Consider the following 27,661-nt stretch of genomic DNA (forward strand, 5'->3'; position numbering starts at 1 on the left):
TACAATCGCTCATTAATGACTCAGCACAATTGATGAGAAGAAAGGAGAGGGGGGGGGGGTAAATTTGTCAACGTGTTCCCTTCATAATGAAGCCGACCCAAAAGTAGACCACATTGACCGTAGCGTATCGTAGACCAATAATAGGCCTAAAAATCTATAAAATAATGTAGAAATGTTGCAATACCTAAAAAAAAATAATAAGGCCACTTCAAGTACTTTCTTTTCCTCGTGGAAGTAAATTTTATTATAATTTATTTAATCATATTTAACCATTTTCTTCTAAAATCTTCATCAATTTATACAATCACTAGGTATTTGTTACTCCTCTAAATTCTGACACATTTAAAATCGACTACTTTCACGTAGTTTTTTTTCTACTTTGATATTACTTTACACGATGTTAGGGGTCATATCTGAATTATTTTTATCTTAGATATCCTAGTTTTGGGAGGGTTTCGTATGACATTCAAATATTTTTCAGTTCTTAAAACGTTAATTATTTATTTAATTCCTAAAGTTAAAAATGAAAAAGAAAAATCAGTTTTGAGTGATGAAAATTAAAAACAAAATAATAATAATATTAATAAAAAAACCGCGAAATTTCTTCAAAATAATTAAATTTGAAACTATAATATTTAGTTATTTACGTCATTATTTACAAAGGTTTCATTATATTTTAATTAAATTCGTCGTGATAATAGGTCAACAAAGGTCAGGGGGGTGACCAGGGGTCAATATATAATTTTTAAAGCTTTAAAATTGATTAAATTAATTAGGATGAAACTAGAATTATGTTTTTAGATAATTTTAGCCGCGCTATTTTTAAATTAAATAAATTTAAAGGTCATGTCTACAACTTGACAGCATTGAAATTGGTCTCTAATTTAGACCGAATTTAATTATTTTAAATGGTTATTAAATGCTTTTTAAATGAATATAGACAACCAGAAATAAATGATTTAAAAAAAATAAAATAGCTGAGAAAAATGGGGAATTTTTCTAATTGAGAATTTCACCATTAATTACGTATCAGTTTATTATAATTAAGGCCCAAATGCTAAAATTACCACCACGCATTAATTATTAAACACTAATTTTAAATTTTAAGGCCTATTTCAAAATTCCTTAATGACCAAATTGAAAAAACATAATTTCTATATTTACCAATATTTATATTTCACAACATTTCAAGCGCTTAATTTGTAATTATTTATTTATTTGGCTAATTAATAATGCTAATTAATTAATTATTATTCGTTTAAAAGGGTTATTAGTTGAAATACACCACTCACATTAATTTGAAATAAATATTTTAGTTCAAAATTTTTGGACCCCTAAAATTTAATTTAAAACTGCAAGGAAAAATAAAAAATTAACAGATAAAATTTAATTGGCTAATTACGGTTGATAATTATGGAGTAATTATTTTGGCTCTTTGGTTCTGCGGGATTCTTAATTTTATAGTTAATTGCTAGGGGGCATTTAAAAATTAAACAGTTTTTTTTAATTAACATGATTGTATAATACATTTATTTATTTTTTTGCCAATATTTGTCCTTTTCCTTTTAAGTCATTCAGCCTAAGATTTGGCGTTTAATTAATTAATTAGGCTTAATTACAGTTTAATTTGATTGGTAATATATATATTTACATCGTGAATTTTTTTTTATTTTATTTATTTTTGCCCTGACATATTCGTGCATTTTAATTTCATCCATTTTTATAATTAACATCATCCTTAATTAGTTTAATTACAAACCATTCAAATCGAAACCCCTATCACACGTGACGTCGATAAAATTTTTATTGGCATTTAATATTTTATATTTGCTTATTTATTTCTTCCAAAAAAACCCCCTCATTTTGATTTCAAATAAAATTTAATTTTAAAGCCGATAATAATTTTTTTCCTTGAATTTTTTAAAATCAACGTTATTTTTAAATATCTCCGTAAAAATCACCGTAACTTTATTTATTTTTTAATTAAAATTTAAAGTGTTTGTTTGTTATTTGTTTAAATTTTACACGTCGAGATATCCGTAAAAATGTCAAATAAATAAACGCGATTTTTTTAATTGAATTTATTAATTATAAAACATTTATTTAGTCAAAATTCGACGTATAATTGAGGTAACTAAAACATTTTTATTTATTCCTAAATATGATTAATGAATTTTTTCTCTTCAAATTATTGTACTATCATAAGTAACCGTTTTTAAAAAATCAACTAAAAGTGTGACGGATTATCCTCAAACTATTCAAAATATTGACGAAACGTAATTTAGTATCGCCCCCTTGAAACAACAAAATATTAATTATAATCTCTCAAATCTAAATAGATTTATTTATTTATTTATAAAATCTGTCACACTTATGGTCAAGACGTTTAATTACTTATGATAAAACAAAAATTAAACCTAAATATTTTTTATTATTATTTAAAAATGTCAAAATTTGGCTTGAAATGTTTGTCAAAATAAATTAAATTTGACAGTTTTGACGTTATCATAATTACGTCACTGTCAAAATATAACCTATAAGTAAACGACGGAAAGAATAATATAGTCTTTTAGCGGCTTGGTGGTTTTTAAATTTACTATGCCACTCAAAGACTATAAATATTCGTAGTATTATAATCATAAGTAAATAATAATCGCCAATAAGTTAAAGACATTCTAAACAGCCGCTCGTCTGTTTTAGGAAAGTACTTCAGGTATTAGAAGCAAATTCTTCCTCCCCCCAGTATTTATTCTCTATGAATGAAACCAAGGCTTAATTGAATTTAATTATTATTATTTTCACTTTAACTTAATGGCAATTTAATTATTTACTTACGTAATAAAGAATTTGTTATTTTAAATTTGCCTAAATGCTGGACATTCTAGCCTATATTAACTATAAAGGTGCAATTGCAAAATTAGTTTTATATTCGCAAACGCAAAAATTGTTTAAAATTGTTTTTTTTTTTTTTGTCTAATATTGTTGCTATTAAATTATTTTGACGTGATCATTGGGGGCTTTTGGTCATACGGAAGTTTCGTTATGGCTGCCATTTGAAGAGGTAGACTTTCGCCTCCTGGGGTCATTGGGGGTCGAAGGGGGGTTAGGGGTCGGACAATCGATTTGAATGGTAATTCCGCAATCATCCTCGTCTTCTTCATCTTCCGCCATTGTAGATAACCTTTTTCGTTCCTCGTCATTCATCGCGTCTTTTTTACTTCCCCTTTTCTTCTTTTTGCTAATTAATTAAATAATTAGCGAATTTAATTAATAATTAGTCTAAAAAAACATTATTTTAATTGGGAAAAGGGCCCCCCAAGTTACGTTATCCGCTAAAGCGTATATTTATTTTTAATAATTTTTTTACATCGAAAAGGTCTATCAAGAAGTGATACCTAGTTTATTAGGGAGAAGGTATAAGATGCCTAAGTATTCGCGCGCCAAGTCCCAGTCCCCCTTTCAAAATACAAAGGGGGGACGTAAAAGGAGGCCCCGGGCTATTTCGCTGCCTCTCCTCAGTCGGAAAATATGATTGTAATTTTCGTCATTCGCGTCGCGCTGACGTGAGGTTTCAAGAACCAATGAGATGCTGCTGGTTGTAATTTAGAGGCGGCAGGGATTAACTCCGGACAGGCTACGTTTGTTTGGACTGGAGATAAAGAGTTCGAAATGTGGATGAATGAATTTATACCTTCTCCCTAATAAACTATAGTAGATATCACTTCTTGATCTATTGCCTTCGTGAACGCGATACTTCTTTGCATTATTAGCAGAAAACCCCCTTGAAATTTTGTTAGGTAATTGGAATTTGTACTTCTCAGTGTTTTATACGGTTAATTGAGGTCATAGGTCAATTTAAAACGCATTATCTCTCTCCCTAATGGTTTTTTTTTAATTTATATTTTTTAATTTTTCTCTCTCTCTCGCACATTTGTTTATATTTTTAAAAATCCCGCCAATATTAGTATTTATTTATTTATTTACTACTAAAATTGGTTAGTATAATATCAATCAAAATGTAAGCAAATGTAATATTGAGAAAAACCAAAAAAATATGTATATATTTATAGATGTAGAAAAATATACTTTATTTGTAACGTAGAAAACTTGTTACATAAATATTTTTTTAATAAATATATATTTAAATAATAAACGTAGGCAGGGAGAGAGACGTACTGTTTTGGATTTTTGATAAAATGATAGTAAATTTAAGACATTGTTGCCATTAAATTGCCTTAACCCTTTTATCCCCCACTCAAAATCAAAAAAAATATCAAAATATAAACAATAATTAATAAGTATAAGTATAAAATTAAATATATAATTTCGCGGTTCAAAAAAATATATAATAATGACGTAGCGAACACTGAGAAGTACCAATATTTAAAATATAAATTAATTAAGTAGCGATAAGTATATATATTTGTTTTTGGGTTGCGTCGTTTAAATGTATTATTTTAAATGAATTTAATTAAATTTAAACGTTATCCGACCTTGCTGGAATTGGCACGACGACGCTAGCTTTTGGTTGCGACTTTGGGGTTATTTGAACTTGTTGATCGATACTTTGCCATAGTTGGGTTTTTGACAACTGTTCAGTTATGTTGATATTAGACTGGTCCTCTTCCTTGAAGCGTTCAAGGGGAACTTTTAGAATATTCCCATTGGCCAATGGAATGGCCACGTTACCGGAACTGGCGTTTGGAACCATGCCCTGTTAGAATTCCCCCGTTTAAAAAAAAAGGGCATAGTTTTTAGATAGACCCCCGAGTGTGTAGATATCTTTAAAAGTAACCTAATCTAATCTAACCTAACTAAAGTTCTTTTCGAAAAATTCAAATCGTGTTTATTTTTTTTTATATTACTCTTGTTGAACTTATTTTTATGTTTAATTATTTACTTATGATTTTTTGAATTTTTTGAAAAATTATTTGCCCTATTTTTAATTAATTATTTAGTTTTAAAAATTATTTTAAAAAAATTCAACGTACACCTTTGGTTTTTTTATGTTTCTTCTGATTTTTTTTTTTTTTTTTTTAGAAAAACATTTATTTTTTTTTGGGAATCAACCAAAAACCCAGAGGAAGTTAGGAAGTAACACACGAATCCACCAATAAAAAAATTAAAAATAGTTAAAAAAGCATCATCCGTTAGTTAAATATTAATTAGTTAGTTTAGTCATTAAATAAATTAAGTTTCGTTTTTGTTTTGTTTTGTTTATAGATGTTTGCGAATATTACAGTCAAAATTTTTTTATTTAAAATATTTATATTTTAGCCAAAAGTACTTCTCAAGCGCCCACCGTACATTAATTATTAATTATAAATAATAATAATAATAATTAAAAGCCATTTTCTTTATTTCTTTTCCTTCAAATTTAAATTTAGATTAAATTAAATTAAATATAGTTATATTATTTTAATAAAGAAAAAACATATTTCCATCACAAAAATATCTATTTTTTTTTATAATTACTAATTGACAATTAAAATCACACGTCAAAAACATGCGTGTAAAAATCGAAAAGGGAGCAAAAATTTCGACTGTAATGTTGCAAACATTTACAAAAACGACTCTTAATCTAAATTAATTAACACAAATTAAAATTAAATTTACAATCATTCTTGAATTTATTTTGCACGATATTCATTATTCATTTATATTCTTGAATTTATTTTAGAATATTATATAAAATCGTGTTCTTAATAAAAAATTCAAGAATAATTGCGAGAGGTAAACATTTTTCAATCAAAACTCTACAACTAACTAACTAACTATTAAACCATTTTTTTTTCTAATAACTATAAATATTGGTAAATGTATTATTAGGAAAGACAAATTCATGCCCAAAAAAAACTAATTCATGCAATTTAAAAATATATGTAGAAGATAGTGAGTGGTTTCATGTGAAAAATGTGGAACGAAATTCATTCGGAAAAACCAAACCCTGTTGTTAAAGGAACAGTATACGCCATTCCTTTAACAACTTGGTGGGCAAATGGATGCAAAAGTAGAGAGAGAGAGACAGGTGAAGAAGGTGAATTGAATTGTGTGGCATACTCTTGGAAATTTTTGGTATAATGAAAGGGGGCCTACCTGGGGATCGGAGCAATTATCCTGTGGAAAAAGGTAAAGGTGTTCACAATTAGGTTACAGTGATCATTGGAACAATTGCGAATTTTTTTTTTGGGCGTGTCACGTGATTTTTTTAAGTAATTGCTAGTGAAGTTGCGTAGCGGATTCCCCTCTTGTAATTAATTAGTCGTAATTATCCCACAGTTAATTAATTAATTACACCAATCAAAATCATACCAAATTACGTGTTTTCATGCGTTTTGTGGATTATAGATATATAAACACTACACGTACATGCTAACACCCATTAATTTTAAATACAATTATTAAGTTATTATTATTTTGATTAAATTACCGGTTCTGCCTTCTAATTGATGTTTGAAAAAAAATTCTATAAAATAATATTCTAATGATAATTAATTAATTAATATGTTTGCCCCCCCCCCATAGAAATAGACCAATTGGTCTATTTTTAAAATTCAATTACTACCTACATTTCTAAATTTTAAAAGTTTTGGGGCTTGGTAACTCAGGGGTCAAAGGTAATTATCAACTTTACTGACCTTATTATTTTCCTCCTCTTCCAATTTTAATTGATCTTCTTCGCGTTTGCGCCGTGTCGGTTCCGGCATGACGTCATCCAGAATTTTAAGTTCGCGTTGAGTGAAGAAGAAATCCAAGCATTTTCTCACTCCAATCATAACCACCAACTTTGTTTAGAATAATTAATTATAAATTGGTTTAATTAAGTGTTTAAAACTCATTTATTATGTAAATTTACCATGAGTGGAAAAGCTATGGATGTCGGTTTATAAGACTTTATGACCCATAATAGAACGAGACAGGTTAGTTGAATGAAGGTGAAGATATGGCAACGTAAGATGGGCACTTGACGCAAAAACATGTAATCCGGTTGGTATTTTTGCGGCATGAACATAATCAAAATACGGTCGAAGAACTGTAAGAAACGGTTTGAATAATGACTTTAAAACTACGTCATGACTTATCTACGAGATAAGTTGAAGAATTAAGAATTTACTTGGGAACCCTTTAACGAAGACACTCCCATGTAAAGGAAGACTCCGTACAGAACTGGCATTGGAATACACTGCAACGAAAGACGCCTTATTAGATACGTCACTTTGTAGTACTTGATGTAATTTACCCTGAGGACTGACGTGAAGAATACGGAGAGACCAATCATGGAATTGATGATAATTTGCGAAACCCTTTGTTCGCGTACACCCAAGAATTGCGGTTTTTCTCCGGGGGCGGCGCTTTCGCTTTCCATTTTGAGCGAGTTGACGTGCGTCATGGCTAGAACCGTGGCTGCGACGAACCACGGTAGACCCAGGATGGAACAGATGGCGATCAGACAAGCCAGAACAAAGAGATCCAAGTGATATCCGCAGCCTTTCTATGGAATTAAGATGAAAAAAATGCGCGTCAACAACCGGAAGTACACGCCCATTAGCGATCGTACTTTCAGTTTATTCTCCTTCCGGTTTATAATGACGGCCGTGATTTGTTGGTCCATAAAAATAAGGATGGTACACAACAGTGCCGGCGCGAGTGCGGCTAAAGCTGTCCACCAAGGATTGTTTTTGAACCATGGAACTAACCAACCACGATGAGGAGACGTAGGCTGTTCGTGATGAATCCAATTAGAAAAATGATTACCCCCCCCCCCCTTTGTTCTATTTACAAAGACTTACCTTGAATTCAGCCGGGACTTGTAGTTTTGGTGTACTTATTCCGCATATGACATCGGTGCAGGTCATAGTGACGATGGCGATAACGACAGCGAAGTCGCTGACTACTTGACGAACCTAAAGGAAATACGCCATCAGCTTAATTTAATTAAATTAATGGAGTTAATTTAAATAAAAGAACTTACACTGGTGGGAAAGAATGACGATGTCTTAAAGTTCTTGAGGAAGACGGAAAGAGAGAATGTCCCGGTGAAGAGAATTACTGAGAATAAGAAGACATTGGGAACCTGATCGCAACCCGTCCCGGTCATGGTTCCATTCAGAGCTTGACATTCGTATTTGGAAACCGCCGTCCAATTGAATAAATCGTTGGGTTCGATTGGTTCCGTCCCATTGGGAGGCGTACAGACGCAGGCCAGATTGATGGGGCTACTCGCCGCCGTCAGTAATGGGTACTTTGTGTTGATATTCAGCACCTAAGGACGTAGACACGGTCAAATATTTGAATTTGCCAAAGCAAGAGCAATATCAGTGAACGGTACCTTTTCTATAGCTTTGTATATGAAAATGAGGGAAATCAAGGTGGCAAAATTTTCCTCCGTGAACCGCGTGATGTAGCAGACGAGAGCGCTGGCGTCCGTCGCTACCAAAAGCATTAGTATCCCCGAGGTCCACATACCAATCCATAAGCGCAATGGTAGATAATCCAGACCGTTGTCTCTGTTGTTAAATATATCACCAATGGAAATGTTTGTTTTGAATGATTCGATTTAAGAGTTTATGCGTAGTTAAACCCCCCGGGTAATGGTCGACGTTACGGGGGCTCACCTACAAAAATCATATAGAATAGTTTCGAAGACTAGTACTGGTCCCGTGCTCCCCAGAATGGTCAAGGGTTGACCGCTGAAGAGTCCGTAAATGACGCCGCAAATCGCTCCGGACAACAAACTTTCCATCGCCGCCTATAAAAACGTTCGGTGTCAAGGGGTGTATCGGATGGAATGTCTGTGGTTGTTGGACACTTACAATGTTCTGACCCGTCGCGTCTTCGAGCAGTCCGCCAAACGTGATGATGGGCGCGATGCAAGCGAAGTATAGGAAAAAAATGGAAGCGACGGTTTGCAGAGCGAAAGCGTCTTTAAAGTCACTTAGGTAGAATGGCTTCTTGCGCTTTATGTCGTTGACTAGACCACCGAATAACCTAAGGGGATTGATGAAAAAACGTCATTATAAATCGAATCCCTAATTAGAAGACTTAATTGAGTTTTTAACTACCTTCCTGTCCGTTTGAGACCACTTTCCTCTCTTTCTTTATCTTCCTCATCTTCAATCTCCTCAATCGTGTGTTTAACTTCTTGGTCAGCCTTCTTACGTGACTCCTATTTGTCCAAAATAACCCAGGTCTTTTATATAGAACGACACTGATTGGTTAACTACCAGTTGACTTACTTGCGATGGAAGTTGGTTTGGCGGTTCGATTCTGATGCTAGGATCCCAAGCACCGGGTGGTAAAACAGTCACGGCGTCTAAAAATTCGTCGACGCCGGCTAACAAGTCTTGCCGACTTTTGGCTTTGTAGGCCACGTCGTGGAATACTTCGTCGGACATGAGAGTGGCCATGGCTCGTCCGATTTCGTGATAACGTCCCAAGTTACCCGTGGGTCCCAATAAGACGAAGAGAAAACGAGTGGGCACCGGTACCTCCGTTAAATCACCCAAGTGACAGGCTTGACCCAATCGGACAAAGGCGATGACCGCCCGGTCCAGGAACTCGACTTCTCCGACCAGGATGTTAGAGGCTTCAGCCCCCGGGGGAATTTTCTTCATAAAGGGGTGATTTGTCTTGTGTAAGTCAGCCGAACTGGGGTTTGAGGCCACTTCGACCCCTTGGTGACCCCCTCCAACGCTTAACAGATTATTAGTGCCTTGATTGCCCTGCAAGGAATTTGAGCTTGGGCTATGGGGCATCGCTCCGTTACTCGCGTTGTTCCCGTTACCAGTTTCAGGGTTGACGGTCGACGGCGAACCTAAAACGTCATAAGAAATGAATAGATTAATGCCCAGCATTAAATGAACAGTTTTTCCGGGACATTGATCCAGTATCTTTTAAATGTTCCGTTAGTAAATAGTTTCCTGTTAGTTTTAACTAGACAGGGTTTTATTGGTAAACTTTGTTAAACTTAGTCCGTTGCGGTATCGGGGTCGTATATTTGGGGGTGGGCCATTTAATTTCTAGCAATTCTTGCTTATATCTTTTAAACTTTTACTGTCAATTGAGTGTTCTGGTTCGTGAATGATTGGTAACTTGATAAAATCCGGTTTCCAGTCTTTAAGACTATTGGGCGAAGAAGGCGAGGACACGTACCATATCCCGCTCGATGCTCTTTCAAGAGCGCTGGTACCTAATGGGCCCAATACGAAAAAGGGAAAGTGGCGCCAAAAATAATTAGCACCTCTTATAGCCTGGCTTATCATCCTTTCGCGGTTTGTAAAATTGTCAGCTTCGTTAAATGTAATTGGCCGATTTAAGTCGGGGACACTTACTGTGTGAGGAAAACATGCTTTTGCTGGAGTTTCGTCCGATGTCAGCGAGAGATCTGATTAACGGCAGACGGGAACCTTTTTCGCCCTTGTCGTGTCGGGGCTCGTGTTGATGTCTGTGACGTCGTAACAGAGCCTCTTTGACGCGTTCCCGCAAGGTCGCTTGAAGATGACCCGCGTTAATCATATTTTCGAGGACAAGATCTACGCGAGAATAACCCAAGAAGATTCGTTTTAAAGTTATACGAGGACACCATGAGGAAGTACTTACCGGCAATCTGGTCGAGAGATCCGGCTTCCATGTCCAACATGACGGTACCATTGAGTATGCAACTTCGCAACTCGAAGAGGGAATGCAACGAGATGGTGGCGACGTGCGGTTTGGACCATCGATTCCCGCCTTCCTCAACATCTTCCTCGAATTTGATCCAACGCGCCGTTTCGCGCCATTCCATTTCATCGCCGTCAACGTGCAATTCTTCCATTTCGCTGAACAAGGGGTGAGATTCGTGCATTCCATCTTCCTCTTCGCCCAGGATAAAGTGGACCCTTTCCGCCGGGGGCGTGACTAATAATTAAAAGGGACTTGATGATAAGTAGATGATAAACAGATGTCATAGTCATTTGGGAAAAGTAATATATTCACCTGGTCTATGGAGATCGGTAACGTAATCAGTTGCCATACCATCTTCCCTTCTTTTGTGGCTTCCATTCTTGGCATGATGGTGTCTGTGACGTCGGTGATGGCCACGCCTTCTGTAACTGGGCACGTGAAGTCCCACGTACACGGTGTGAGCTCTGTGACCTGTGGCAAAAATTAATCAAGAAATTATTAAGTTTGTCCTAGGATTCCTTAGCCGCGTCAGAAATCTAAATATCGTTGCGAAAGTACTTGTAAATTAAATAAATTAAAAAAAACCGCTAGTCCATGGAAAAGGTTTCGGGGTTTATTTGTTTTTCGGTACCGAAGTTGATGGAAGTGATCAGTTGGTCAGGTTCGCGGCGTTGCCAGTGTACAAAAAACCGTTAAAATTTCAAGTACTTACGTTTTTTACGAGGTTTCTTCGGAGGCATCAGTGCCGATTGTAACTAAAGCGTAGCGCCGGGCGCGCGGGAATCATAACCCATTGATAATAGTTTCCTCTAATATTGATTCAACGTAATTTGCCTTTTGCAAGCTTTGTTCTATATCTCTAAACCGCGTCATAACTCATACACGTCAACCCCTCGTCTCTTGACCGTAAGGTTAAACCTATTTGTCTATACCCTTAAACACCTAATTACATGGCCAATTGACATCGGTTCTAGGTTGTCCCGGTTTATTCCTAAGGATATCCATAGTTTTAGTCGAGGTCCAGTCGGAATTTGCTCCGATTTAAGCTTATTTATGATAGGGGTTATCACGTTGGACGTTAAAGCATTTACGGGATTGAATTGTCGTCGAAGACGTATGTATTAAGATATAGACAATGTCAACCTATTTTTCTTTGTGGTTTTTCCAAAGCCGCGCACTCCTGGCAAGTGTCCAGCCGACGTCAAAAAATTTAATTTGTAATATTTCATTTTAAAAATATTCTATTGATATTATATCGTAAATTATTCCTAATTTTGTCCCTTAAAATGATATTTTTCAGATTCGTGGCCGCCCTGACGTCACTTAGTATTCAACCAATGGAATTTAAACCCTCTGCGATTCAACTACGACAGTTGGTAAGTTTGGATATTTTTCTAAATTTCATTGTGTACATATATACAAGTGTATTTTTACGAGTTTCTGGTAAGTCTACCTTCAAAATCTTTGTCGGTGTAGCTATGATGAGTGGTTAGGGCACCGGGATCTATGGGCGCTTCATCCAAATTGGACGACGCCTCCATTTTCTTGCTTTCCATCCAAGGTCTAGAGAAAGAAACAAAATAAACATTAATAGTCTATAATTAAATCACCCGCGTAGGGGAAAACCACCAATTTATAGTAGGAAAACAGAGAGGAAAACCCTACATTATAGTAAGAAAACATTAATTTATAGTAGGGAAATCCTACATTATAGTAAGAAAACATTAATTTATAGTAGGGAAATCCTACATTATAGTAAGAAAACATTAATTTATAGTAGGGAAATCCTACATTATAGTAAGAAAACATTAATTTATAGTAGGGAAATCCTACATTATAGTAAGAAAATAATATACTGTAGTAGGAAAAGACTTCATTGTAGTAGGAAAAGACTTCATTGTAGTAGGAAAATACCACATTATAGTAGTTAAATACCATAGATAATGCACCCCAATTATTTAGCAAATATAGTCAAAGATACCGATAGGGATAATGTTTTTATTTTACAAATATGATAATTTTGGGTTAATACGCCGGGCGGTATAATATAATAAACCGGGTCATAATCTCGCTTGTACCTTAGCCGCCTAAATGTTGCGGGTTGACTTTTACTAACATACCTGTATCTCAACTAGGTTAACGTAACCAAAAAAAAGGCCAAATAAGAGACTTTAAAAGTGTTTTTTTTTTTTATTACAAAACTAAACCTTAACAACGCCGACTTCCATTAGAATTATTTTAAATTTGCAGAGAGATTTGTTTATTAATTGAATCAGCTGGTAGATTCCCCAAAAATCCCTGGCAACTGCCCCCAGCCAATCAGAAGCTAAGTTATTGTTTAATTTAGAAATACAACAATTTAATTGATATACCATTGTATTCGGTTCAAGCAACACGAAACTTAAATTTGATTCTTTTTTTCGAAAGAATACGTCATAATTGAATTCGATGCAACGCGAAACTTCTGTTTTTCGAGATATTTTAGGTTCTTAGTTCTTACGAACTCGTGGCGCCGTAGGTCAGGGCTCCCACCAGGTCCCTAAAAGTCCCTAAAGTCCCTATTTTCCTACAAGGTCCTTAATCTACCCTAAAATTGGTATTCGGTCCTTAAATCACCCTATTTTTATAAACCTCAGAAAAAGTATAAGGGTGACTTGAAAATGTCTTGTCTGAGATTTGACCATAGCTCCGGTTATTTATGATTTACTTAATGTTAAATTTAAACGAATTAATTGGCCAATTTTTATAACAATAACAACTTTTGCAAAAATTATTCGACTGAATTTAGATTGGTTTTCATATATGTTCGCCATGTACGTTATTGCAAAGGGTCAGAGAAATTTGTTCAAGTTAGTCAAGGAAAACCTGGAAAAGTCAGGGAATTTCATTCCAAACATTTTGTACGAATCCTGTAAAGGTCCAAATTCTAGTTCAGTGGATTTTTTAAAAAACAGTAAACATGATACGAAAATAGTTACTTCTAATCAAAAAAACCTTCCTTATACCTTAGAGCCAGTATCAAGTCTTACCTATCGCTCCCTTAGAATAAGTATATAAACAAAAGAAAGTCAGAAATAATATCATATTTTGTCGAAAAAATAGAAAAGAGTAATAGGTTCCTAACTGTTTGTGATATTTTCACAGAATAGATATCATTTGGTTTTACCAGTGGTCCCTTTTTGGTTCCTACTTTTAGAATTTAGGTCCCTATTTTACCCTATTTTTATCGTGAAAAGTCCCTTTTTCCCCTATTTATTTTTGAGATTTTGGTGGGAGCCCTGCGTAGGTTCTCTATTTTGATTCGTGTAATTAACTTTAAAAATCGAAATTACCCGGCATTATCAATTGACGTAGTGAAAGTTTTCAGAGCGTGTATGTTTAAATAAGCATAACTGAACGTCCGTCACCGGCTTTTTTTTTTTTTTAACAAAAAGTAAAAAAGAGTTGCGAGACTATGGGCTAGACTTTAAGAAAAAAAACCAAAAAAAAAAACAAATAAGGAACCATGACAATGAGTTTATTTAGGTCATTGAACATTTAGAACGGCGTCCTAAAACTATGATATCATTATTAGACCCAAAAAGAAAATCAATAAGTTTTGGAAATATACCGTTGTTATTATTTTTAATGACCTTTCAAAGTCACTGTTTACAAATAAATAATTAGGAAAATCAATCGTAATCGGGGGTTTGAAACGTCGTTATGGTTGCCATGATGCTTGGAACACCAGGGAATTTTAAAATTGTTTTAAGTGTCATGGAATTCCATGTTAGTTCGGCGATTTTCATATAAAGCAATATCTATAAGTTCGTGTTATTCGTCATTTTCAGTCATATCATTGTGTATAATATTTCTAGAAATTAAATTAGTCAGGCAAATGACTTTATATGGTCAGGGAAAACCTGGAAAAGTCAGGGAATTTTGAAGTTACAAAATTCGCCATAAGTTCGCAACCCTATACTTATAACCCATCAACAGACTCGAAAATACTTCCAGGGAAGCTCACAATTTCTCCTCTAACAAATACTATGTTACTAATACTTGGAATTATTTTACACAGTGCACTCATTTGAAAAAAAAATGTAGTGTGTCTTTATAAGTAGATTGCCAGGTTTTTTATATAACGACAGTAACATAACATTTATTCGGCGAATTTTTCGATTGACCTTGCTCGTTGGCTAAACGTGACTCGAGTCAATCCACATTTCAAACGCTGCTACATTCAAAGGAACGCATTACTTTCAAGCTTATAGAGCAGCTGAACACATTTTTATTATCAAAGTTGTATACAGTGTGGTTTAGTTATTCAGGAACTTCTAATACAGCATTAATTGGTATTCAGTGTTATTCAATATTTAATTTGCATTTTTTTTTAAAAAGAGAAAAAAAGGAGTGTCACTATCACTTTAAAGAAGCTGTAGATTGGTATTTTAATTAGTCTATTTCCATGATGTCCCAGCGTCATGGCGCCATCCGCTCGTAAAATATAATTATTAATTCAAAAAAGTTGAAGCCAATTTAAAATGCATTATTAAGAAAAACCTTGAATTATATTTATAGTTAGTCTTAATCTTAAAAGGGAATGAATTTTCTTTTTAAAAGTATATTTATTCCCCCGTTTTAAAGGTTGCATTAACATATAGAATAAGATATTCTCTATTTAAGGAGTGATTTGAACCCGACATTGACCCTGAACATTTGTTAATATTCTCCGAAATATGATCGTGAATTCATTGTATTCTTCAACCAAATACGTTAAGCCTTTGTTAGGACTAGACTTGTTGTGGCACACGGAATAATTAACTATCTTTTCCTCCCTCAATTCAATTTGATTGAGTACATTATACGTTTTGTTCCATTAATTCTTATCGATGTATTGACGTCACTTCAGACGTCATCAATACATTCAAGCGCGCGCGCTCAGTCTCTCTTCATCGAGGGGTGAAACACTTACTTTAAAACGCCTAGAAAAACCTAATAAAAAACCCAATAGCGCGTGCCTAAGTATTCAACCCCTCTAACACTAGAAGCGCGCGCGCTTTCAACAGAAAATAGAATAGACTTCTACGATTAATTTTCCTCGCGACTTTTAAAGTAAAAAAATAATAACCTTGTTGAAGGCGGGAGAAGAAGTAGCGCCTTCTTATTGTCAAAATAGCCCTTTTGAAAAGAAACGGCACGTGCCGGGAGATGGGATGAGAGAGATGAATAGAATAGGCTAGTTCCCATGGTAACGGAGAAGGGATGAGGATGATTTGCTCCCGATATTTCCAACGCTGCTACTGAATCCCCCGCGATTGTTTCCCGCCTTTATAGAAAAAGCCGCCAACGTGGGGTCAATTTGAAAGAAGTCTTTTTCAATAGTGTTTTATCCCCGCGGGGGGGGGTGACAATATGACATTTAAGCAATCTACGTATGTGTTTGGGTGTACCTTTGTCTTGTTATTTTTTCTCTGTTTGCGGTTAACGAGTCAATTTTATCTTTGAAGTTAAACCGTCTTTTTTCAGAATTAGGGGGAAGGGTCTAGCTTTTCTTCTTTTTAAATTGGAAGTTACTTCCGGGATGGGATGGGATGGGAGTTTCTAGTCTGGGAAATAAAATAACTCAATGGCCCTCCCTCATCTTCTAAGTAATATATTTTGATGGGATGAACTTTGTAATGTACTTATAACAAAAGGTCGAGAAGGATTTAGAAAAAGAGCATTTCTTTTTATCCCTGGGGTCATGGGGTCACGTCAGGATAACCTCGGATAACCCTAGCAATTTAACAGACGTAGGGACGCGACTCGGAGACCAAATTGTACGTCCTATTTCAAACCTTACTAAACTTTATCTATATACACTCCAGCTCTTGACAAATCGCAATGTATTGATTGTTCTAAATCATATCAAGGAGTATTTATCACCGCCGCCAGGCATTCTGGGAAGTATAGGGTTATAAGTATTATTGGTCGATATCAATCAATAAATCACGGTACAAGTTTTGTTTGTTCACTTCTTCCACTTGTTCCAAATTCCGTAAAGATCTATTGTATTAGTTACTTGTCTTAGCTATAATAAAACTAAATAAAGAAAAGCCTGCAGATCATGTCCCCGGAGCCTGCTGGAGGCCCGAACTAAAACCGCTATAGGTCCATAGTCATAACATCGTTTATTTTGGATGGAGAGGGGGAGATAGCCCGTATATTTACTGGAAGGACAGATTTCAACATTTCCTAGCGGCGGTGCTGCTGCTATGAAGATGTAATATTTTTATTACATTTTATTACTAGTGAACTACATTCCTCTGTAGACAGTTTAAGAAATCAAAATATTTAAATTAAATGAAGAAAAATCATGATAAGATTTTGAAATTCTCGATTATTTTTTTTCTTTTTCAAATTAATGAATAATAATAAAATTTCAAGGGCCATGCATACAGTCACGTATTAAGCAAATATTGACACTTTCTTAAACTCTCTAGAAATATTGGTTGGGTAAAATATTATGGAACCTCATAGATTTTCTCCTATTACAAAATCTATATTTTATATTTTATATAAAAATGCCAATCATGATTTTAGTATAAATTCCAACTGCTATAGTTGTAATTGAGTGTGTTATACTTATACTACTTCGAAATTGTCTCCTGTACATAAGTTAAGTGTGATAATGGCTAGAGATAACTGGTCGTGTCGTGAAGTTAAACAAGTGACGTCGGTGTAGGCCTGGTGCGGTCAAAGGCTTGGCCTCGACTTTGTCACAATAGGTAAAAGTGTCCTCTACGCAACGATACCAAATACTTGGGCGTCGATCAATTAGACCCGAAGTAAATCGGTTGCGATAAAAGGGGGGGGGGGGTTCTGCCTTCCAGGTAAATATCAGGTTGGAAAGTTAAATGTAGGTTAAATACTTTTATGCCGAGTTGGACTGCAATAGCACCTTGATATTGACCTCAAAAAGAGACCCGGGCAAGTTTCACTTTATAGGCTAACCAGCCACATACCCTTTTTTTCTTATTGTCACTTTACTACAACTTGCATGGCCCGTGCTGACGAAATATTTGGGGAGTAAAAAAGGGTTAACGGTTTTCTATCAAATATTCCGGTTATTCGTGTTTTTCTTTTGCTTTTAAGTTAATTTATACGCGAGTTACTTAAATAATTAAATGCACTCAATCACCATCGAGTCTCGGAATATGTTTTTTTTTACAAATTATGATATCTAGGACGAATTTGGTTTAGTTCCCAAACTGGCTTCAATTTTTATATTATTTTGATTTTGATGGGTTAATTTGAATTTTTTAAAAGATACGGGTTTCTTATCAGTAGTTATGGATATAAGTTTGAAAGTTTTAATGGTAATTTGGTATAGTAAAATTTAGTCAAAACTTCAACTTATTTTAGCTTGTAAAAAACCTTTCTTTTTTGTTGTAAAACATAGTAAAAACATGTACGTTTCTAGACTTGTAAAAACACACTAAAGTTCCCTAACGTTTTAGATTCATTTACATCAATTGATAATCTTCTAACGCTAATATCACCCAATTAACGGTATGGAAACGAAAGGGTTATACAATCAAAAATTCTAGTTTTTTTTAAAGGAACCACAAATGTTTGTGACACACATTGCGAACTAGATTCAAACTCCTTCCGCCCGCCCTTCTTAAAAAGACCCAAAAAATCAAAACGTGTAATACTTAATTACTTAACTGAATTATTCAAATTACGCTTACAGCTATTGTTTTGGGCCATAATCCTAAATTCATTTCGAATAACAGTGTAATCTTTAATTGTTTTTTATTTTGCCTTAAGGTTTGAAGTTAAATATTTTTAGCGAAGAAATATCATTAAATTTAATCAATTTAACATAATTAAATAGTAAATCAATTCAAAAGTATCAAAAATTTAACTAATTTACTTACGGTATAGTAAATTCAAATCGTATTTCTGCACACAGTAAATAAAAGAGTTATATATACGGTGTTCAGAAGGTCAGATAACAAACTTTCTCTCTTGGGAAAAAAAGGTCACCTTTTGACAGATATTGATTAGAACGTCATCAATAAATATATTACTGATAATTCATCATATCATCCTTTCAATTTTGGAGGCTACACTAAACGGGAGTGAATCACGCGATATACATTGATCATATATAGTCTGTAGTAGTGTTTTCGACAAGAAAAAAAATCATGTTACACACACTCAAAAGATTGTAGTAGTGAAACGCCCCTCGGTTTTTGGCGATAAGGGGATGGATTATCACGGGTAAAGCTGTCGTCGATAATTTCAGGTGGAGGTTTAGGAAAATTACACTTCTTAGTCTAATCATACTAATCTAGTGGTTTTCCGCCTATTGTTATAGAGTATTTAAATCATTATGTAAATTAAATACGTAATTTAAACCTAACAAATGATAAATATATAGTTATTTTTGAAGATGATAAGTTACCGCATCGTTAATGTTGTAGGAGTAAAACCACTACATTACGTTAGGATAATGCTAATCTATAGTGTTTTAAATATAGTCATTAAATCCATGTTAGGTTTAATACCGAAATTATGGTTAAACTTAACAAAAGATAAATATAGTTATTTTTCAAGGTGTTGTAGGGTAGGGGGGGGACCCTACTATGTTACAGTAGTATAATACTATCCTCGAATAGCTAAGCCTAATCCCGTAATCGTTTCCTGAACAGTTAAACCACAGGCTCGGACTATTCAAACTGGTCATTATAGAAACGTCCTTGAGTCTACTGTATATATTTTGGTCTGAAAATAATTATCCAACCTTGACCATGTTTAGATTCTGGTAATTACTGTTGGCACGCGCGTCTTTATGATTAAACTAAGGCGTAATTAATTGCTTTCGAGTAATTATCAAACAAAGAAATTTTTATAAATAATTTTTATACTTATAAGTAACCGTAAATGAAATCAATTCTTTTATAGATTAGTTCAACTCGTGTCTAGGCATATAACAATACACAGACAGACAGGGTTGGCATTCTACCTTATAGCCCCGTACAGTTTATAATCAATTAAGGCAGGCGATTGCCGTAAGTCTCTAAGGTTTACTTTTAAATCCAAGAGCGTGACGTGAATTGACTGAAGTTAATAATAAAAAAAATTTGCTCCTTTATCGCTAGAATAGAGACGCTAATCTATGGAATCGTGATGTTTACCCAGAATTCCACTGGATTTAATTTCAAAGTGTATACAGAGAGGTTTAGGTTTACCTATTCGAATATGATGATTTTATCCCCCTTATTCACGTTGTTCAAAATGGTGTCCAATACATTCCTAATTTAGTAGGAAACCCCTTAGATTATAGTAGATTCCTGCTACCAATCATAACCCGCAAATAGCAAAGCTACCCTTCATTGTTAGTGGAATGAATTTATCACCCTATTCACGTTGAAGTAGAGACCATTTTATTAAAAAGCGCATTTGATTGAAATAGTAGGAAGCCCCCTAGATTATAGTAGATTCCCACTACCATACTCCTCAAATAGCAAAGCTGCTACCAACGAGTATTAGTTAACATTTCCGCAATATTCGGTTAAATTTTGGCAAGCGTAACTTCAGAAACCTGGCACAATTTATTACGTAACACGTGATGTCTTAAAAACAGCTCGTGCCAATAACAATCGTCTGCTTGTTACGTACTCTCCTATACATCATTTTAAAAAGAAAAATAAACAAAATTGCAATTCAGAGTATTTCCGAACCTTACTAAATTTAAAACAAGTCTCTGCTGGCAGCGGAATGCCTTTGTTTTTGCTTTAAAACATTTTTTATTGACCTTAAACCTCCAACACTGGTCCCTGATTGATTTTAACATTTGTGGAGAAGAATGCAGCCTGACTATTTTAGCTATCATATCCTCAAAGGGTTTAACTGGAATTGTCGTTACTAGAACTAGAGTTATGACGTTCCAAAGTTTTGGGGTTTTGTACGGTTTACTTTGGGAATCAAACAACTACAAGATAAGTCGTTGTAGATCATATATGTAGACCTCGGGGGTGCAGTTGATGGCAACCCGTCTAAATTTAGAATTTTTCTGTTTCCATGGCCACGCGCGTGATCTTGGGAGTTTCAAAATCGTCTCAAAAAGCGCGCGCGCGCTAAAATAAAACCATCCACCCAATCATCACGGTTGACAAAGCAAGAGGTAAACACGTGATTCTTTTTTATTATTATTCAAAAAAGGCGCGAGAATTATTAAGAAAGGTTCAAATTATTAAGAACCGAGGCTTAGTTATTTTATTTTGATGTAAGTCTCCTCAAATTATGCGTTTTAATCAATTTTATTTCGATTTAATTAGTTATTTAGGCCTTATCTCGTCTTACGCGATATGAAGAAAGTGTCGAAATATTTTTTCTCTCTCTGTCTTTGGCCCGCTCCAGGCCATTATCGCGAAATTTGACACCGATATTTAATATTTATTGAGTTTATTGGGCGGGTTTGTGGTACCATGGATGTATTATAAACTAGCTTTACTGGATTATTCACTGAGCTAACGCCAATTCCTTATTTCACCCCAAACCTTGGAAGAGGGAAGTAACTTCTCTCTTCCAAGCCCAAACCAGCCAGGATTCTGTAGTACATTTATTAGGGTTATTTCTTAAGGAGGTAATAATAGTATGCTATCCAGTAAAGCTGGTTATTTATTTAAGTCCATTGTTATATATTTGCTATATATTAACGTAACGCGTGTAGTAGTACCTATTTTCCAAGTACTAAACAATGCGTTTTACTAGAGAAAATTATTAGGTTTAACTTTTAAATGAAGGGTTTAATTTAAACACAATAAATCCAAAGATAGTCTCTCGAAGTGAGCCTAAAGCTATGACCATTTTCCTTGAAAAACAAATTACTATTTCAGTCTCGGTTGAAATTATTACCTAATATTATGTCATGGAACCTTTAATTCTTAAAAATACGTAATACGCGGCCGCAATTACTTTGTATCCCTTATTACATCTAGTGTTAATTTTATATCGAATATTCGGGGACGATTTCAAGTTGAATATCAACCAATTTCTTCGAAAACAATGTACCGGTAAATCCAATACATTTCCAAGAAATGTATAATCTTAACTTTTTGATTTTAAAACTGGTTTACAAGCGTCTTTTACAGAAACCATAAGTTTATAAGATAAGTAAGACGCTACCTACACTTTGAAATGCTACTGAGAGACTTACAGCTCCACATAACTAGTTCGAGAACGACAAGCGGTGGTTAATTTTGCAGGACTTCCATCTCTAGTTCCTATTTAGTCTGTACATACTAAGCCTTTGACAGCAGCGCCCCAGTCACCAGGCGTCGCCGCTTTACCTCCTCGAATCTATGACCTACCTCACTTACTCACTTCAAAATTACAAGCTCCAGTTTGTAACAAACCAGTGACAAACTTATGATGGCTAACATCTTATAAGCTTACGAGAAAAGTATACACTTACATATTGTACGTACACTTCTTTATCGTATAAGCTATACTCGATACGAAACATTATTTTAAAAGAATTAACTTTAATCCTAGAAAATTAATGAGGCATTTTTAAAAATGTATACTGACGAAACTATGAGTTTTTAAATTCGTTTTTTCTTGGCATCTATCTTATACTTATATACAGATATATATGTCTAGACCCAGAGTCTAAAATCAACTAAACTTTACAACAACACGCGCTTATTACGACAGAGAAAATTGTGTGTTGGAATAGAAGACTCCGCGTTTCGTTAGGTTTTTATCTTAATTTCCTATTGGCTGTCTCTGGTTGGTTGTCTCTGTTTGGTGTTGAATCTCTCGTAACCAGAAATGGGGGAGAGAAATTGAAATTAGCTTTTGGGGTTTTGTATGATCGAATCTATTTTCTATTCCCGTTGTATTTTCTATGGTTATAAGTCTATTACTTCTTTCTAGACTTTAATCATTTTAATTAATACGAATAATGTACAGGTTGGTTTAGTATTAGCGGTGGTGGTGGTATTATTACACCGTAATCAACTGGTTTTTCCTAACTTATTATTAAGAGAAAATGTAGTTAGTTAGGGGGAAAACCACTACGTTATAGTAGAATCATACTACCTCGTGTAGAGTAGTGGTGGTAGTGGTGGTATTATTCCACCGTAATCAACTGGTTTTTCCGTACTACTAATTAAGAGAAAATGTAACGTAGTTAGGGGGAAAACCACTACGTTATAGTAAAAATCCTACTACCACGTATTGAGTAATGGCACCGTCCTGCCTTTGACTGTATAACTTTCTATGTTAGGTTAACATGGAGTGCCACTACTCTATTTAACATCGTGGTTATTCACTTATGCTAAGCGTACTATAAAATTGAGTTTTATTTTCCAATGTCTTTCGAAACATTCGCCCCATTTTATTTTAAAAAATCGAATATAAAAAAAATAAAATACGGTTGTTGAAGTAGTCAACATCATTTTTGAGTCGTTTTAAAGCGCTTTTAGGACCAATAACCCAAATTTTAAAACTTTTAAAAACATACACCAGTGACGTCTTTGTAAATACGCCAATCATAATATAAAGCAACCCTAAAACTAGATCATGTTTGGTTATATCTATATTAGCATAATGGATTCTACACCCACTTTTTAAGCCTAATATTCCCTAAGATTGTTGAACATGGTTTAAGTAATTAACATTTGTTTCTTAAGGAAAACACAAACACCTGTTAAGAAATATTAATATCTAGGATTGAGGACAAGTTATATTTATATTTAATTATTAATTCGCGAGTTCGTGAAATTTGCAAAATGAATTTTATAAAGGTTTACCGGTTCTATAAAAACGGTGGGTTCAAAGGGTCAACGTGAGTTTTACGGATGGCCCCTTAAATTTAAATAATAAACCGAAAGATAATGATTACTAATCTAATTAAAGAGTCATCCCTAAAATATTCAAATCATAAACGGTGGTTAATTAGAGCAAAATTTATTGATATTCTTGGGATGGTAATATATTTCAATTTTAATTTCATTTGATTTAATTTAAATCAAACGGAACTTATCGCGAACTGCTCTTGTTTATAGCACCTAGTTAAATAATCGATAAAAAAAATCGATTGATAACAAGCTGGGAAAACAACACTAAAGTGTCTGAAAAACCGCCACACTCACAATCCCAAAACGTATTTCTTAACCATAATTCAAAGCTGAATTTATTCAGTGTTTATTAAAAAAAATAACCCGGAAGTTAATATAAACTAATACCTAATTAAAATTAAATAATTATTACTCACCGAGTATATATTTATTAATGCTGCGTAAATGAATTTATTGACGTCTCATCCAAAGTTTCTTATTTGATTTAATAATATTTTAAATAATTATTTAAACCGAAAAAAAATTGAACCAAAAATAGCAACCGGCCGCCGAGCTACCTTAATTATATTTAACCATTATTAAATTAATGACAATCAACCGTACTTTAGAATGCGACGCGTACATTCAAATATATATATTATAATTAAAATTAAGTTAAATTCGCGTGCAGGCTATATATGATAATTAAGTATATATTTATTTATATTATTGCGCTTATAGATATTTTGTGCTCGAATCGGTATTTTAGAAGAAAAAGTACAAAAACACAACCGTTCTCTTCCACTAGTAACGCACAAACTGAGGGCCTCAAAATATATTTTGTTTTTACGTTGCAGCCGCGACAGAAGGGGAAAAATGCTGGCTTTTCGTCCTAATAAATGTACATACGTCTAACCACGTCGACTTTATACTTATTATTATATTAAAACGTTGCAAATTAAGTACCGATTTGATGAACACACTTATATTTAAAAGACAATTTTCCAACCGATCGTTTTAGGAATTTTCGGGTGGTTTTGAAGAACGATTTTGATGACTTAAGGTGAATAAGTCGGTGTGATGATTTTTAGTTCTAAATGGTTGATTTGACGCGCGTATCTCGTTGAGGAGAGCAATTCCTCGTACTATTGGAACGCATGGACATCCCATAAAACTCTTCTCTATGTTAAAATAATCCCGACTAAAGCTAGGCTTAATTTTGTTTCTTTTTTTTTTTGGTATTTTTTTCAAAAGCGTAAATATAATATGTACGGGGAGAACCAAGCCGACTCCGTCGCCGACTCTGTGTAAAAACCAGACTAAAAGATGGAAGCTGGGTTATGTTATAGGTAAGGTTTCCTCTCGCTTTTCCGGGTTGGTTGATATTTGCTTATCCATTCGGCTAAGCCGAATTAATTAAAAGCGCGTCAAAACGGCATCTAGAACGCGCGTGTTTAGCTTTTTGGCGCAATTCGGCTTTGGCCCGTGGACACGTTTTTGTACGATAGCGCGCGCGCGGGCTCCACTGCAGTACGACCGTGATTGGTAGGAAACCCGGCTTTTCCCTTTTCATTCAACCAATTAGAAGGGAGCTGCGACAATGACGTCGTACCGTTCGCCGGGAAAAACGCGCCAGATTTAAAAATATTCTCCGTATCTCGCCTATTGCATTTTTAAGAAGGCGATGAATTAATTAATCATTAATCCAACCGAGTTAATTGGGTATTTGTTAACCGGTGTAGGTGGAAACCCCCTAGATTATAGGTGGATAATACTACCGCGTACTTATCGTTTTTCGCTTATGCTAACATAATTTTAAAGTAAGTTCCGCAATATTTTATTCAAACTCATCGTTTTAGTTGGAAAACTCGGGATTATAGTGGGATAATACCGTCCCTAAGGGCAAATAGGAAAGGGTTATACGTGGAAATATGTCTAGACTAGAAGAGCTACCTTGAAGGAGATATTTTGAACGGGAAGCTCAAGAGCAATCAATGGAAAAGTTACCTGATCCCTTTTTTAAAGTAAGCCGTTTCCATGGTTACCATTTTGCTCTGTTAAAGTATATATGCCTTCATAGCTAAAACTGGGGATTCGATAAGACTAGTGCCTCTAGCGGAGAGACGCGGCTGGCTTAAGCGTCTCTTCTATTTTTTTAGCACCCTGGGGTATAACTAAAGCTAAAAGCAAATAAGTGACGTCATGGGGCCCTTCAACGCGCGCGTCAAAAATTCAAGCGAGAATATGATATCGTATAAATTGTATTTATATTTAATTTATTCATTTAGTAACTTCATTAATTAAATTTAAAACGACGCTATTAAGATTTGCACACCCCGTTATTACTAATATATTGAACCCTTTAAGCATACGTACTGTTTAATCATTCAAATTCAAAGCGACAATATTACAAAAAATTGTAACGATGTTAATGAACTGAATTGAACCGAGGCAATTATCGTTGTTGGGTTAACGGTCTCTCTTGGTTAGTACAATTAATATATTTAGCCTTGAAGGAAAGGGAAAAGGGGGGGGGAGATGTAGATTCATTTCCGGTTGGGTGATCGGGTATGATATGACGTCACATCCTGGTGGTCTAATCATTGATACGTAACATGATATAGCTAGCGACATAACGTTTCTTTCATTTCATGGCCATTGAGAGTTAACCCTTTACGGCCATGAATGTATTACGCGGTGCAGCGTGCAGAGTTTGTAGCGTGATTTGGTTTTAAGGAACCTTGGGAATTTCGATTCGTTCTTTATCACTGCGTAGTCTCGGGTTACGGATTATCCTTTTGGCAGTTAGAAAAACGTTTGCGTTACGCGCTTGGCGTACTAATGAGCCTATACTTAACCCCCTAATTACAACAGGCTAACAGTTTGAATGTCTCTCGATAAACTTTCTAAGCCTAACGAGGACAGATCGTGTTTATTCTGGTCACAATGGGATAATCTATTGTGGCTTGTTGGCCTCTGCACCCTTGAAAATTGAGATTCATCTTAAAAATCATACACTTTTAAGCTTAATTGAGTTTTATCTTTGTAACATCATACACTTTTAAGCTAAAATTGTGTTTTATCTTTGAAAATTCATAAATTTTAAGCTTTATCTTGAAAAATCATACATTTTTACCTTAAATTGAGCCCATTTTGAAGAATTGTTAATTTACGCGGGACACCACTTATTGGGGATAATTATTGACTTGTGATAATGTAATAGACGTCACGTATCGCTACCAACAAAACAGAGCCTACAAATTTCAATTATTTCCAACAATATTTAAATTTGGAGTTAGTTTTATTTGGTTCGTTGGTTAATTAATTCTTACTTTAATTCTTAGCTAACGATATTTAATTTCATATGATATATAAGAAGATACACGCGTACGCGTACGGGAGCTTTTCCCCGCGAGTGAATAAAGAGTTTAATGAACTTACGGTGAATTTTTAGCTCCTACACCCATTTTCGTGTGTTGAAATATATCTTCCAATAAGTAATAAAATTGCAAAATTAAATATATATATTGTAGCCACACACTGAACACTGTTAAGTTATAACGTGGCTGTGCTAATTGTTTAGCATTAAAAGAAAGTACTTGGGAAGTAAACGGAACGGGGAAATCCCTTATGAAGAGAGTTGCTTGCTTGCCGCGAGAAACGGGATATTCACGTTTCCAAAAACTGAACTCACTCGCTCACTTCGCGCTACCAGACCGTTTTAGGACGACAGCTGATTACGGATGGTCCTGTAGACTTAACTGAGCCGCCGTCCTCGTCCAGTTACAGACCGACCCGCCAATATTTTGGGGAAAAGGCAAGCTGCTAGTGATAACTAGTTGGTGGCTGGTGGTGCTGGTGCTGCTGGTGGTGGTACTAATGCCTATGCTTATACCAGCCAGATACCAGATGAGTGGTGTTGTGTGGAGGACACGACGAGAGTGAATCGAGTTTTAAGGGGGTCTAAAACGATACTCTTCCCTTTATCATTATACATTATCATAAGTAAAATGAGACACTAAGAAGTTTATAAGAGCGCGTCTTACTTACCACGTGTCGTTAAAATGTTGATGTTTTCGATTTTATCGTTTGCTAAGTTGCAAAACTATGCGAAGAACTAAGTTTTTTGTTCAGGCCATGGAATGCATTCACTTCTATCTTTAAACAGTCACGTTAATTTA

The 27,661-nt window shown here is 34.7% G+C and overlaps 2 protein-coding genes across 2 annotated transcripts in view; one reads left to right on the forward strand and one right to left on the reverse strand.

The window, feature by feature from the left end:
• Ae2 (anion exchange protein Ae2) overlaps nt 1–27,661 on the forward strand; it is a 51,799-nt gene that overhangs the window by 312 nt on the left and 23,826 nt on the right. The window contains exon 2 of the mRNA XM_089846490.1: nt 11,963–12,038. The gene's annotated coding sequence lies outside the window, so the exon portion shown is untranslated. The remainder of the gene's footprint in view (nt 1–11,962; nt 12,039–27,661) is intronic.
• Ndae1 (Na[+]-driven anion exchanger 1) lies at nt 214–27,390 on the reverse strand. Its single transcript, XM_089846494.1, has 21 exons — nt 26,922–27,390; nt 12,116–12,225; nt 10,975–11,133; nt 10,600–10,896; nt 10,332–10,532; nt 9,237–9,814; nt 9,063–9,166; nt 8,814–8,988; nt 8,616–8,749; nt 8,330–8,507; nt 7,973–8,263; nt 7,791–7,904; nt 7,559–7,720; nt 7,241–7,492; nt 7,115–7,183; nt 6,857–7,033; nt 6,639–6,785; nt 6,097–6,117; nt 4,992–5,015; nt 4,494–4,714; nt 214–3,238 (listed from the first exon to the last, which is right to left on the reverse strand). The coding sequence occupies exons 1-21, from the start codon at nt 26,945–26,947 to the stop codon at nt 3,025–3,027; spliced, it is 3,654 nt and encodes a 1,217-aa protein (XP_089702620.1). The 5' UTR covers nt 26,948–27,390; the 3' UTR covers nt 214–3,024.

The sequence above is a fragment of the Phalangium opilio genome, unplaced genomic scaffold (genome assembly GCF_054372755.1).
Source record: "Phalangium opilio isolate 3A_F unplaced genomic scaffold, DU_Popi_V2 ptg000079l_1, whole genome shotgun sequence".
In the NCBI taxonomy this organism is placed as follows: Eukaryota; Metazoa; Arthropoda; class Arachnida; order Opiliones; family Phalangiidae; genus Phalangium; species Phalangium opilio.

Bases quoted from the DNA above. Each gene is read 5' to 3' on its own strand.
- Ndae1 (XM_089846494.1), bottom strand. From the start codon at position 26,947: ATGGGTGTAGGAGCTAAAAATTCACC. The intron at 7,493-7,558 runs GTACGATCGCTA...TTAATTCCATAG, and splicing joins GGAAGGAGAATAAACTGAAA to AAAGGCTGCGGATATCACTT. The intron at 5,016-6,096 runs GTAGGCCCCCTT...AAAAAAAATCAG, and splicing joins ATAATTGCTCCGATCCCCAG to AAGAAACATAAAAAAACCAA.